General features: G+C 44.5%; 1 protein-coding gene across 1 annotated transcript in view; it reads right to left on the reverse strand.

The window, feature by feature from the left end:
* Positions 1-955: 955 nt before the first annotated feature.
* Positions 956-13,090, reverse strand: part of LOC124605617 (UDP-glucosyltransferase 2-like) — a 55,215-nt gene continuing 43,080 nt past the window's right edge. Inside the window, exons 6-7 of the mRNA XM_047137427.1 lie at positions 3,811-4,030; positions 956-2,442 (exon numbers count right to left, since the gene is read on the reverse strand). Of these exons, the coding sequence (XP_046993383.1) occupies positions 2,166-2,442; positions 3,811-4,030 (497 nt within the window). The 3' untranslated portion in view covers positions 956-2,165. The remainder of the gene's footprint in view (positions 2,443-3,810; positions 4,031-13,090) is intronic.

The raw sequence follows: 13,090 nt of genomic DNA on the forward strand, positions 1-13,090 counted from the left end.
CTGATGGATCTGTTACTGAGATGACATCTGTTGACCAATACACGTGCGAAGTCAGTGTGGTCTGCTGGCCGACCCTTTCTGTTGTTACTGCTTCTCTGATTACAGTGCAACTCTCCTCACCTCCTTTTATACCTACGGGTTCGCCTCTCTTAATATCTAGTGGTCAATTTTGTATTAATAAGGGTTTCCAGAGAGTTTTGATCGATAGTTTGTGTTGCAATAGCGGACAAAGGAAGAGAATATGAAGATGAAGGAAACAGTCAATGCTATGATCAAGGATTAAATATTGTAAGCGGGGAAGCAAATCATTAACACAAAAACTTATTAACAATGTTTCTCCTCTGTTATTGGTATCTTTACAGTAACCCTCCAGGGTAGCCGAGAGCGCTAACGCGCTGCTTCTTGGATTCGGATAGGCGCACCGGCCCCGGAGCGAAACCGCCCTGCGGATTAACGACGTGGGCTGGTGTGCCGGCCAGCGTGGATGTGGTTTTTAGGCGGTTTTCCACATCCCGCTAGGTGAATACTGGGCTGGTCCCCACGTTCCGCATCAGTTACATGCGTCACAGACATTTCAAACACGCTCGCACTATTTCACGATTTACACTAGACGCAGACAGTTGGGGTACACTCATTCCATCCTGGGGGTACGAGGTGGCGGCAGGATGGGCATCCGGCTATCCCTAACACTAACATTGCCAAATCCGTTGTAACCACGCCCACGCTGCAATCGCTGCGGGACTGTGGCGTAAGCGAAAGAAAGAAGGAAAGAAAGAAAGAAAATTGATATCTTTTGTTGGCAAACTTAAGCTGTGTTCGTGAATTTTCTAGAATGTAGATGAGAAGAAAAGAACTTTTACCAAAGTGTGAAGTATTTCTGTGTTCAGACGACAACCAGGAAATATGACATACTTACCTTATTAAACACAATCTGATAATATCTTAACTTGAGGAGTTACATTGAAACAATTTATTAATACTGTGTATGAATTATAACATTTTGTCTTTTGTTGTTTATACGATACATGGACATACAACAGCTTTCGCACAGGTACAGTTATTGTATTGTGTTTTGGTCTCATTCTTGGGTGATATGAGTACACGTAATTCAACTAACTATCTATTTGATTAGTTTAAAGACAAAAAAAATTACTCAGGTAATAAGCAAATTGCTGTTTTGTAGGGAATAGATTTCACTCAGTTGAAAGAACACGAAGAAAACTCCTACACATTTCGAAATGTTCAGAATGTTTTTATTTAATGAAGTATCCTGAAAAGGATGAAGTATTTCATTTAGATTTAGTATCTAAAAATATATACAGTGTGTCCTTTCTAAGACTCGTAAGCGGAATTTCCTCTGGTATTTCGGTAGATATTTGCTGTTTTGTTTTTCATATGTGTTGGTGGAGTCAGCCAAAACAAATACTGCTCATCATGTCTTTTGCGAGACACCCAGTGTCGACGGAGAGTGTCGCTTTGTTTCATATTACAAAGTCACTTTTCAAGCTAAATTTTAATGCCCATTCGATAGAGCAGTCCCAAATTAGCCTACTGCAATCTTCGTTTCATTGATATTAACACGGACAGTAAAACCCGGAGATAACTTTTACTGCAGCAGAGACTCAGCAGTGCTGCTACATGGCAGTAGCAGTCAGCATGGGCAGGGTGGCGTGCCAGTCGCTGATAAGACTACCGTGCTGTTTTACTGACCCTTTTAATATACGTCGATAAAAAAAAAACGTAAGTTGCACTAGACTAATATGGGGTAGCTCTCTGGAATGGAGTCGTAAAATTCGGCTTTAAAATGATTTTGTTTGTAACAGGAGGCAAACCGACGCTTTCCGTTGACTCTGAGAGCCGCGTGAAAGACATAATAGGGAGTATTTGTTTGCGTCGACATCAGCTACACGTTACAAGTACGAAATTGAAAAAAAATCTTTCGAAATCCCAGAGGAAATGCGCTTGATGCCTCTTAGGAGAGATAGTTTTCCCAATTATAACATTATGCAAATGAGAGCAAAACGTTGTATACATTGTATTTCAGGTGACACAATCTCAAGAAATGTTTTACAAATCATTGTGCATGTATCAGTTCCACCATTTCATTTAAGACACTCAATAAATTAGTGTGCAAAGAGACTTCTGTATAACAGAAGATTAGGTTCTCAATTACTTTTCACTTTCTTTGATTTAAACAGTTTGGAGATGAGGAACCTAGCAATACAGTACAGAGCTATACAAGAGGACACTACAACAGCCAGCACGAAGGCAATGACATCTAGCAGCAGGTACTGGTACCAGGTAAGATCTTTCGCTGCACTGCGCAGATGTGGAGCCCCGTTGTGGCGAAGTACATACTCGATCCACCACATGGCTTTAGGAAGGCTCTCTTCCTTATGCTCACGGTAGACGGCTGAGAACTGCTTCATGTTTTCGCTGAACCTGTTGAAAGAAGGAAGGGTGATGATAAAATATTCCTGCGATGCTTAAAAGTGACAATATGTCACACTTGGGTCCTCAAGAGTGACTAGAAAAATCAAGAAAACTAACTTTTGGTAAGTCGCATGGAGAAATTATGTGAATCAATGAGACTAAAAGTGTGATCGTTGCGGGGCAAGTGGAAAATATGAAAACGTAGGTGAGTGGGATAAAGTTTGGTGCATTAGGGATTTATGATTGGAGCGGTGAAAGAACCTGGTCATGTTGCGATCAACTGTGTAACAGAAGGTGGAAACCCTATGAAGACATAATTACTTTTTAGAGTGAGTTCCTCCTTCCTCATCCATGGACACAGTTTTCTAGAAACTGAACAGAAAACAATATGTTTTAGAAGCAAGAAAAATGAGCAAGTATAAAAAATATGCCCATTTTATTTACCCTTTTATAATAAAGTATGTGATTAGCTGTGCTCATAATAATTCAGGGAGCATGTGGACAGTTCCATATAAGACGATACGATATCTGAGGTAATATAGAGCAAGAAACTTTTCGGCTTTGACTTCTGTGTAAGTCTCTTGGTATCGAGCCTACTGAACGATATAAATGCCAGTGAAAATGATTTGGCGTCGTCAAATATACACTGTGTGATATTGTTCAGAATATGGTACGAGACACAGTACATTGATTTTGTGTCTATGTCAAAGTGCAGCTAGAGATTACAAAAAAAGAGCTGTCGTAGCGTTACTGGTATTTATCTGTCCTCCTTAGTGCCTTTGGCGGAAACCAACGTCTTAAGTGACATGGCAACCCTCCTACTGCCCAAACTGCCAATTTTCAATCCTCGAAATGGTAGCTGATTGGTTATCAAACCAGTAAAACAATTTTGTTTCTTAGTGCCAAACAAAAACTTTAAAGATATTGTAGTATACAAATTGCATCACGTCAAATCACCAACCAAAGTACCTCCCACATAAAACACCAAAGCTGTGTGAAATTCTAGACAGATGGTCCAGTCATCTCAACTCTACAGTAAACGAGTAGACTGCTGATTATGGTTTGTTAGTTTTACAAGTGCATTGCCTCTGATTGTCCTAACTGCGATTGTACTATATAAAGATGTCAAGCCTTTTATTCTCATTTCCTTTCCCATCCATTAAGACTACTGCAGATTTAAAAGCTTTCAGTAACGTTATTTCTCAACAAAAACTCACCATATGTCGTACTTATGAAATGTATTCTACAGAGCTGCATCGTCCGAACTCCAGCAACTGTCACGAAATTCACTTCAGCGTTTTTATGTAAATAATAAAACATTAGTGAACTTAGGAATCTACTAATAATAACACAATTTTAGAGGGATATTGTTTTCACCTTTTGTCCCCAATAAGCCTTAGAATGGCGTCCGAAATGGTGTCTTTTGTGACGTCCCAGAATTTCAGCTCAATGCCAATGCCGGCGTCGACCATTTTCGCCACGTTATGTTGCTGGTCGCCGAAGAAGGGAATCCCCAGTAGAGGAACTCCGTGATAGGCTGCCTCGTTAAAGCTCTGCAGACCGCCCTGAGTGATGAACACACGGACATTGGGATGTGCTGGAAAGCAAAAGACAACAACAAAAGATTATTGAAGTTGCACAAGCGGTCAGCTTTTATAATGGTTTCAACGTCGTCCGCCAACAGATGGCCTAGTGGCATAGCTATCAGAGTACCTACTGCGTCTACCCCATAATAGGGAATGCTCACAGCCAGATGGCTCATTGTTGTGCAAACGTGTGGATCAAGCAGGCTACCACGCCACGGAGATGCACTCGTACTTCCTCTAGCGAACTGTGCAAGCTTGAAAGGGGTCAAATTGTGGCCTTCGTAGTGGTGGGATGGTCCTTTCAGGGAACTGCCACACAGACTGGAGGTGCTACGTCAGTTGTGCAAAGATGCTGGTGTCAACGATCACGTGAAGATTCTCACACCCATAGACGAGTTCTACGCAGCACACATGCCCACCAAGATCGTCATATTGTAAGGGCATCAGTAGCAGATCGTACAACTACCAGACCACGAATACGATGGCTTGTGAACCCAAACGTATCATCGCGAACTGTTACGAACTGGTTATTAGCAGTGAGTCTACTGCCATGCACACGTCTTACCCATCTTCCACTCACTTCGACTCGACTGGTGCCATCAGAGATCACTTGGTCTTCAGTGATGAAATGGGATACTGCGTGCATGCAAGTGACTGTCGTTTGTGCGTACAATGTAGACCGGGTGAGCACTGTTTCGTAGAGTGCATTCGTCCAACACACACTAACCCCACCCCAGGCCTTATGGTCTGTGCTGCGATGAGCTACAACATTCTTTGAACTTTGGTGTTCCTGTAGGTGATGCCAACACTCGTTGAATTTTGCTGTTTCCGGAGGGGACGCTAACCGGGGGCTCAATACATGCAGAATGTTATTAGATCTGTTCTTTTGCTGTTCTTGCAACAGGAAGGACATGCGTTGTTCCAACAGAATAATACTCCCCCACACACTGCTTGTGAAACTCAGCTTGCTCTGCAAGACGTGCAGCACCTTTCCTGGCCAGCACAAACTACGGACTTATCTCCAATCGAGCACGTGTGGTTATGATGAGACGAGAAGTGACTTGTGTGCCTCGTCAACCAACAACTCTTACTGAACTACGTGAGCAAGTGAAGCAGGCGTGGCATAACGTATCCCAGGACAGTATTTACACTACTGGCCATTAAAATTGCTACACCACGAAGATGACGTGCTACAGACGCGAAATTTAACCGACAGAAAAGAGATGCTGTGGTATGCAAATGATTAGCTTTTCAGAGCGCTCATACAAGGTTGGCGCCTGTGGCGACACCTGCAACGTGCTGACACGAGGAAAGTTTCCAACCCATTTCTCATACACAAACAGCAGTTGACCAGCGTTGCCTGGTGAAACGTTGTTGCGATGCCTCGTGTAAGGAGGAGAAATGCGTACCATCACGTTTCCGACTTTGATAAAGGTCGGATTGTAGCCTATCGCGATAGCGGATTAACATATCGCGACATTGCTGCTCGCGTTGGTCGAGATCCAATGACTGTTAGCAGAATATGGAATCGTTGGGTTCAGGACGGTAATACGGAACGCCGTGCTGGATCCCAACGGCCTCGTATCACTAGCAGTCGAGATGACAGGCATCTTATCCGCATGGCTGTAACGGATCGTGCAGCCACGTCTCGATCCCTGAGTCAACAGATCGGGACGTTTGCAAGACAACAACCATCTGCACGAACCGTTCGACGACGTTTGCAGCAGCATGGACTATCAGCTTGGAGACCATGGCTGCATCACAGAGAGGAGCGCCTGCGATGGTGTACTCGACGACGAACCTGGGTGAACGAATGGCAAAACGTCATTTTTTCGGATCAATCGAGGTTCTCTTTACAGCATCATGATGGTCGCATCCGTGTTTGGCGACATCGCCGTGAACGCCCATTGGTAGCGTGTATTCGTCATCGCCATACTGACGTATCACCCGGCGTGATGGTATGGGGTGCCATTGGTTACACGTCTCGGTCACTTCTTGTTTACAATGACAGCACTTTGAACAGTGAACGTTACATTTAAGATGTGTTACGACACTTGGCTCTACCCTTCATTCGATCCCTGCGAAACCCTACATTTCAGCAGGATAATGCACGACCGCATGTTGCAGGTCCTGTACGGGCCTTTCTGGATACAGAAAATGTTCGACTGCTGCCCTGGCCAGCGCATTCTCCAGATCTCTCACCAATTGAAAACGACTGGTCAATGGTGGCCGAGCAACTGGTTCGTCACAATACGCCAGTCACTACTCTTGATGAACTGTGGTATCGTATTGAAACTGGACGGGCAGCTGTACCTATACACGCCATCCAAGTTCTGTTTGACTCAATGCCCAGGCGTATCAAGGCCGTTATTACGGACAGAGGTGGTTGTTCTGGGTACTGCTTTTTCAGGAGCTATGCACCCAAATTGCGTGAAAATGTAATCACGCGTCAGTTCTAGTATAATATATTTGTCCCATGAATACCCGTTTTCATCTGCATTTCTTGTTGGTGTAGCAATTTTAATGGTCAGTAGTGTATATCTGTACGATCGACTGGGTACCAGAGTGAGCGCCTGCATTGCCCGTGGTGGCTACACAACATACTAACACGGGTATTGCAGCATGGGTCGATAACAGGCACCTCAGAACCGCGGGTGCTACTGATCTGTAAATTTAATCTTTTCACGTACTACATATGCATTGTTGCATCAATAAATCTTGAGTCTGTTGTAAACCTCTAAAAGGATGTACAGTTTTTCTGGCAGTATATATTTACACATACACCAATAATCTCTGAGCCACAAGGGACGAATATCATTACAAAAGTTCACTGCCAGTTCTAATTCCCTTAGTGAAAGGGGAAATGCAAGAATTGCAGTTGATAACCATTGTGGTGAATTCCCCCAATATTACTGCTAGAGATGACTGTAGAGGCAAGGACGCATATCTTGAGTAGCCTTGGGAAGGGTACTCCTGTACTTTGAAGAGTTAGCTTCCCTTGCTGTATCTACGACTGGAGATGGTCAACGACAGATGGGCTGAGAGTTTCCTAACCGAAGCTCTCGTGGCTATATTACAGTTTAATACTCGTAGTATTATACCAAGAAACTGGAACTATCAACTGTATCCCTCTATATTTGCGACCTCATTATTCACGAATTCGGTTATTGTTGTTGTTTAGATCATTACCTCTAACGTTGGTATTGACTGCATTCCCATCTCTGTCGAATGCCAGATATGGTCTACTGCATACCACATCATACCACGAACTGCCGTATTTCCACATACCCAGCCCTGCCCTTTCAATTATTTCCTTCCTCGAGCCCTTCAGCTACCAGTTTCATCAAAGACTCATATCGTGATTAACGTCGAACTATCCTGTCTGTTCATATCAGCATGTTCTTTGTTAACATTTCTATCTCGTTAACCTGTTGCACTATGTCTACGTTTCTTATTCGCCATCATTATCATTTTTAACAGACTCCCCTAAAGTCAAGGCTTTTAATCGTTTCTCTTTTGTCTGCCTCACTGTCCAGGTTTCGCACCTTTACAGAGGAGTGGCCCAGATATAACTCATGACGCATATTTTTTGGGTCTTTAAGTTTATAGTTGGGGAAGTTAGCAGCTGTTAATTTTAATGAAACCTTTTGGCCATGTGCACTGCTTGCTACAATAGCAATCTAGGATCTTCCTATTCTGTCTGCTCTATTTCTTAGACAGCGACATTCAACCATGATTTCAAGGGTCTCTTGTCCAAGTATAACCTTTAGCCAGCCACCATGGCTACCTTATGCTCTTTTAGTTTATGTACATTTTATGTACATCAGCTAGCACTCCATCCGTTTTATTAGGAATCTGATTCAATTCTTGTTCATACTCATCATCGTATGTTCAAGAGACAATGAAGAGAATAACGGACTATCTCGAGATAAATACATTCATCTACATCTACATCCATACTCCGCAAGCCACCTGACGGTGTGTGGCGCAGGGTACCCTGAGTACCTCTATCGGTTCTCCCTTCTATTCCAGTCTCGTATTGTTCGTGGAAAGAAGGATTGTCGGTATGCTTCTGTGTGGGCTCTAATCTCTCTGATTTTATCCTCATGGTCTCTTTGCGAGATATACGTAGGAGGGAGCAATATACTGCTTGACTCTTCGGTGAAGGCATGTTCTCGAAACTTTAACAAAAGCCCGTACCGAGCTACTGAGCGTCTCTCCTGCAGTCTTCCATTGGAGTTTATAATTTCCGTAACGCTTTCGCGATTACTAAATGATCCTGTAACGAAGCGTGCTGCTCTCCGTTGGATCTTCTCTATCTCTTCTATCAACCCTATCTAGTGCGGATCCCACACTGCTGAGCAGTATTCAAGCAGTGGGCGAACAAGCGTACTGTAACCTACTTCCTTTGTTTTCGGATTGCATTTCCTTAGGATTCTTCCAATGAATCTCAGTCTGGCATCTGCTTTACCGACGATCAACTTTATATGATCATTCCATTTTAAATCACTCCTAATGCGTACTCCCAGATAATTTATGGAATTAACTGCTTCCAGTTGCTGACCTGCTATTTTGTAGCTAAATGATAAGGGATCTATCTTACTATGTATTCACAGCACATTACACTTGTCTACATTGAGATTCAGTTGCCATTCCCTGCACCATGCGTCAATTCGCTGCAGATCCTCCTGCATTTCAGTACAATTTTCCATTGTTACAACCTCTCGATACACCACAGCGTTATCTGCAAAAAGCCTCAGTGAACTTCCGATGTTATCCACAAGATCATTTATGAATATTGTGAATAGCAACGGTCCTATGACACTCCCCTCCGGCACACCTGAAATCACTCTTACTTCGGAAGACTTCTCTCCATTAAGAATAACATGCTGCGTTCTGTTATCTAGGAACTCTTCAATCCAATCACACAATTGGTCTGATAGTCCATATGCTCTTACTTTGTTCATTAAACGACTGTGGGGAACTGTATCGAACGCCTTGCGGAAGTCAAGAAGCACGGCATCTCCCTGGGAAGTATCTATGGCCTTCTGAGCCTCGTGGACGAATAGCGCGAGCTGGGTTTCACACGACCGTCTTTTTCGAAACCCATGCTGATTTCTACAGAGTAGGTTTCTAGTCTCCAGAAAAGTCATTATACTCGAACATAATACGTGTTCCAAAATTCTACAACTGATCGACATTAGAGATATAGGTCTACAGTTCTGCACATCTGTTCGACGTCCCTTCTTGAAAACGGGGATGACCTGTGCCCTTTTCCAATCCTTTGGAACGCTACGCTCTTCTAGAGACCTACGGTACACCGCTGCAAGAAGGGGGGCAAGTTCCTTCGCGTACTCTGTGTAAAATCGAACTGGTATCCCATCAGGTCCAGCGGCTTTTCCTCTTTTGAGCGATTTTAATTGTTTCTCTATCCCTCTGTCGTCTATTTCGATATCTACCATTTTGTCATCTGTACGAAAATCTAGAGAAGGAACTACAGTGCAGTCTTCCTCTGTGAAACAGCTTTTTTCTCTGCCTCGTGATGGCTGGGTGTTGTGTGCTGTCCTTAGGTTAGTTAGGTTTAAGTAGTTCTAAGTTCTAGGGGACTTATGACCACAGCAGTTGAGTCCCATAGTGCTCAGAGCCATTTGAACCATTTTTTTGAAACAGCTTTGGAAAAAGACATTTAGTATTTCGGCCTTTAGTCTGTCATCCTCTGGTTCAGTACCATTTTGGTCACAGAGTGTCTGGACATTTTGTTTTGATCTACCTACTGCTTCGATATAAGACCAAAATTTCTTACGATTTTCTGCCAAGTCAGTACATAGAACTTTGCTTTCGAATTCATTGAACGCCTCTCGCATAGCCCTCCTCACACTACATTTGGCTTCGCGTAATTTTTGTTTGTCTGCAAGGCTTTGGCTATGTTTATGTTTGCTGTGAAGTTCCCTTTGCTTCCGCAGCAGTTTTCTAACTCGGTTGTTGTACCACGGTGGCTCTTTTCCATCTCTTACGATCTTGCTTGGCACATACTCATCTAAAGCATATTGTACGATGGTTTTGAACTTTGTCCACTGATCCTCAACACCATCTGTACTTGAGACAAAACTTTGGTGCTGAGCCGTCAGATACTCTGTAATCTGCTTTTTGTCACTTTTGCTAATCAGAAAAATCTTCCTACCTTTTTTAATATTCCTATTTACGGCTGAAATCATCGATGCCGTAACCGCTTTATGATTACTGATTCCCTGTTCTGCATTAACTGTTTCAAATAGTTCGGGTCTGTTTGTCACCAGAAGGTCTAATATGTTATCGCCACGAGTCGGTCCTCTGTTTAACTGCTCAAGGTAGTTTTCAGATAAAGCACTTAAAAATTTCACTGGATTCTTTGTCCCTGCCACCCGTTAAGAACGTTTGAGTCTCCCAGTCTATATCCGGCAAATTAAAATCTCAACCCAGAACTATAACATGGTGGGGAAATCTACTCGAAATATTTTCCAAATTATCCTTCAGGTGCTCAGCCACAACAGTTGCTGAGCCAGGGGGCCTATTGACACATCCAATTACCATATCTGAGCCTGCTTTAACCGTGACCTTCACCCAAATCATTTCACATTTCGGATCTCCGTCAATTTCCTTCGATACTATTGCACTTCTTATCTCTATAAACACGCCTCCCCCTTCACTGTCCAGCCTGTCTCTGCGGTATACATTCCAATCTGAGTTTAGGATTTCATTACTGTTTACGTCTGGTTCCAGCCAACTTTCTGTCCCTAGTACTAAATTGGCGTTGTGACCGTTTATTAATGAGAGCAGTTCTGGGACCTTTCTATAGACGCTCCTGCAGTTTACTATTAGCACATTAATATTGTTATTCCCTGTTGCATTTTGCCTACTCCTACCTTACCGCGTCTCAGGAGGCGTCTTGTCGGGTCTAGGGAGGTAATTCTCTAACCTAAAAAACCCCCATGTGCACTCCACACGTACCCCGCTACCCTTGTAGCCGCTTCCGGCGTGTAGTGCACGCCTGACCTATTCAGTGGGACCCTACATTTCTCCACCCGATAGCGGAGGTCGAGAAATTTGCACCCCAGATTCGTCTGAGCCTCTGGTTTAAGCCTTCCACTCGGCTCCAAAGCAGAGGACCACGATCGGTTCTGGGAACGATACTACGAATAGTTAGCTCAGATTCCACCCCGCGAGCGAGGCTTTCCGCCTTCTCCAATTCCACCAACCGCCTGTACGAACTGAGGATGACCTCTGAACCCAGACGGCAGGAGTAATTGGTGCCGACATGAGCAACAATTTGCAGTCGGGTGCACCCAGAGCTCTCTATCGCCGCCGGTAGGGCCTCCTCCACATCTCGGATGAGACCCCCCGGCAAGCAGACAGAGTGAACACTGTCGTTCTTCCCCGACCTTTCCGCTATTTCCCTAAGGGGCTCCATCACCCGCCTAACGTTGGAGCTCCCAATAACTAATAACCCCCCCCCCCCCCCGTGTGCCTGCTCGGACCTTGCTGAAGGAGCAGCCACATGTCCACTCACAGGCAAAGCGGGCGATGCCACACGGCCAGCCTCCACATTGACCCTCCGCCTCGTGCGCCGCAAACGCCGCTGAACCCGCCGCTCCCCTTGGGGAGAGGGTGGCCCAACCGCGCCCGGTACCCGCGAAGATGTCTCGACAGCAGGGACAGTGGGTGAAGCATGTAACACCTGGGGTGTACCTTGCGACGCACCAGACTCCCCACTGCTGCTACACTCCGAGGCAGCAGCCTGAAGACGGCTGACCGCGGCCATCAACACGCTCAGCTGTTCGCGAACGGTGGCCAGCTCCTCCTGCGTCCTTACACAGCAGTCGCACATCCTATTTATCCTAAGGAATCAATTTACTGTAGAGAGTTAATCAACTTTTAACTAGACTGCTAATTCACTAAAGGCGGCTGATTGTTGACTAAACTGATTGCTAGCCACTTCTTGTAGAAAACAATGAAAAAAGCACTACCTGTCTCTGGACTGTATTGAAAACAAACACTAGCACTACTGGCACTATGGTTGACTAAAGGGACTCTCTCTGACTGTATTCAAAACAAACACGAAATCTATGGAACACTATTACTGGCACTCGACAATTAAAGCTTCCTAAAAGCAAAAACACACGGAAGAAGAAGTGACAACTAAGAAAAATACAGTTAATACTTAAATTAAGGTAGCTCGCTGCACAGCAGACGTGAAGCAGACGGCAGTTACGACGACACTGACACTACTGACATTACTGGCCATTAAAATTGCTACACCAACAAGAAATACAGATAATGAACGGGTATTCATTAGACAAATATATTATACTAGAACTGACACGTGATTACCTTTTCACGCAATTTGGGTGCATAGATCCTGAGAAATCTGTACCCAGAACAACCACCTCTGGCCGTAATAACGGCCTTGATACGCCTAGGCATTGAGTCAAACAGAGCTTGGATGGCGTGTACAGGTACAGCTGCCCATGCAGCTCCAACACGATACCACAGTTCATCAAGAGTAGTGATTGGCGTATTGTGACGAGCCAGTTGCTTGGCCACCATTGACAAGACGTTTTCAATTGGTGAGAGATCTGAAGAATGTGCTGGTCAGGGCAGCAATCGAACATTTTCTGTATCCAGAAAGGTCCGTACAGGACCTGCAACATGCGGTCGTGCATTATCCTGCTGAAATGTAGTGTTTCGCAGGGATCGAATGAAGGGTAGAGCCACGGGTCGTAACACATCTGAAATCTAACGTCAACTGATCAAAGTGCCGTCAATGCGAACAAGAGGTGACCGAGACGTGTAACCAATGGCACCTCATACCATCACGCCGGGTGATACGCCAGTATGGCGATAACGAATACACGCTTCCAATGTGCGTTCACCGCGATGTCGCCAAACACAGATGCGACCATCATGATGCTGTAAACAGAACCTGGATTGATCCGAAAATATGACGTTTTGCCATTCGTGCACGCAGCTTCGTCGTTGAGTAGACCATCGCAGGCGCTCCTGTCTGTGATGCAGCGTCAAGGGTAACCACAGCC

Source organism: Schistocerca americana, chromosome 3 (genome assembly GCF_021461395.2).
Source record: "Schistocerca americana isolate TAMUIC-IGC-003095 chromosome 3, iqSchAmer2.1, whole genome shotgun sequence".
Lineage (NCBI taxonomy): Eukaryota > Metazoa > Arthropoda > Insecta > Orthoptera > Acrididae > Schistocerca > Schistocerca americana.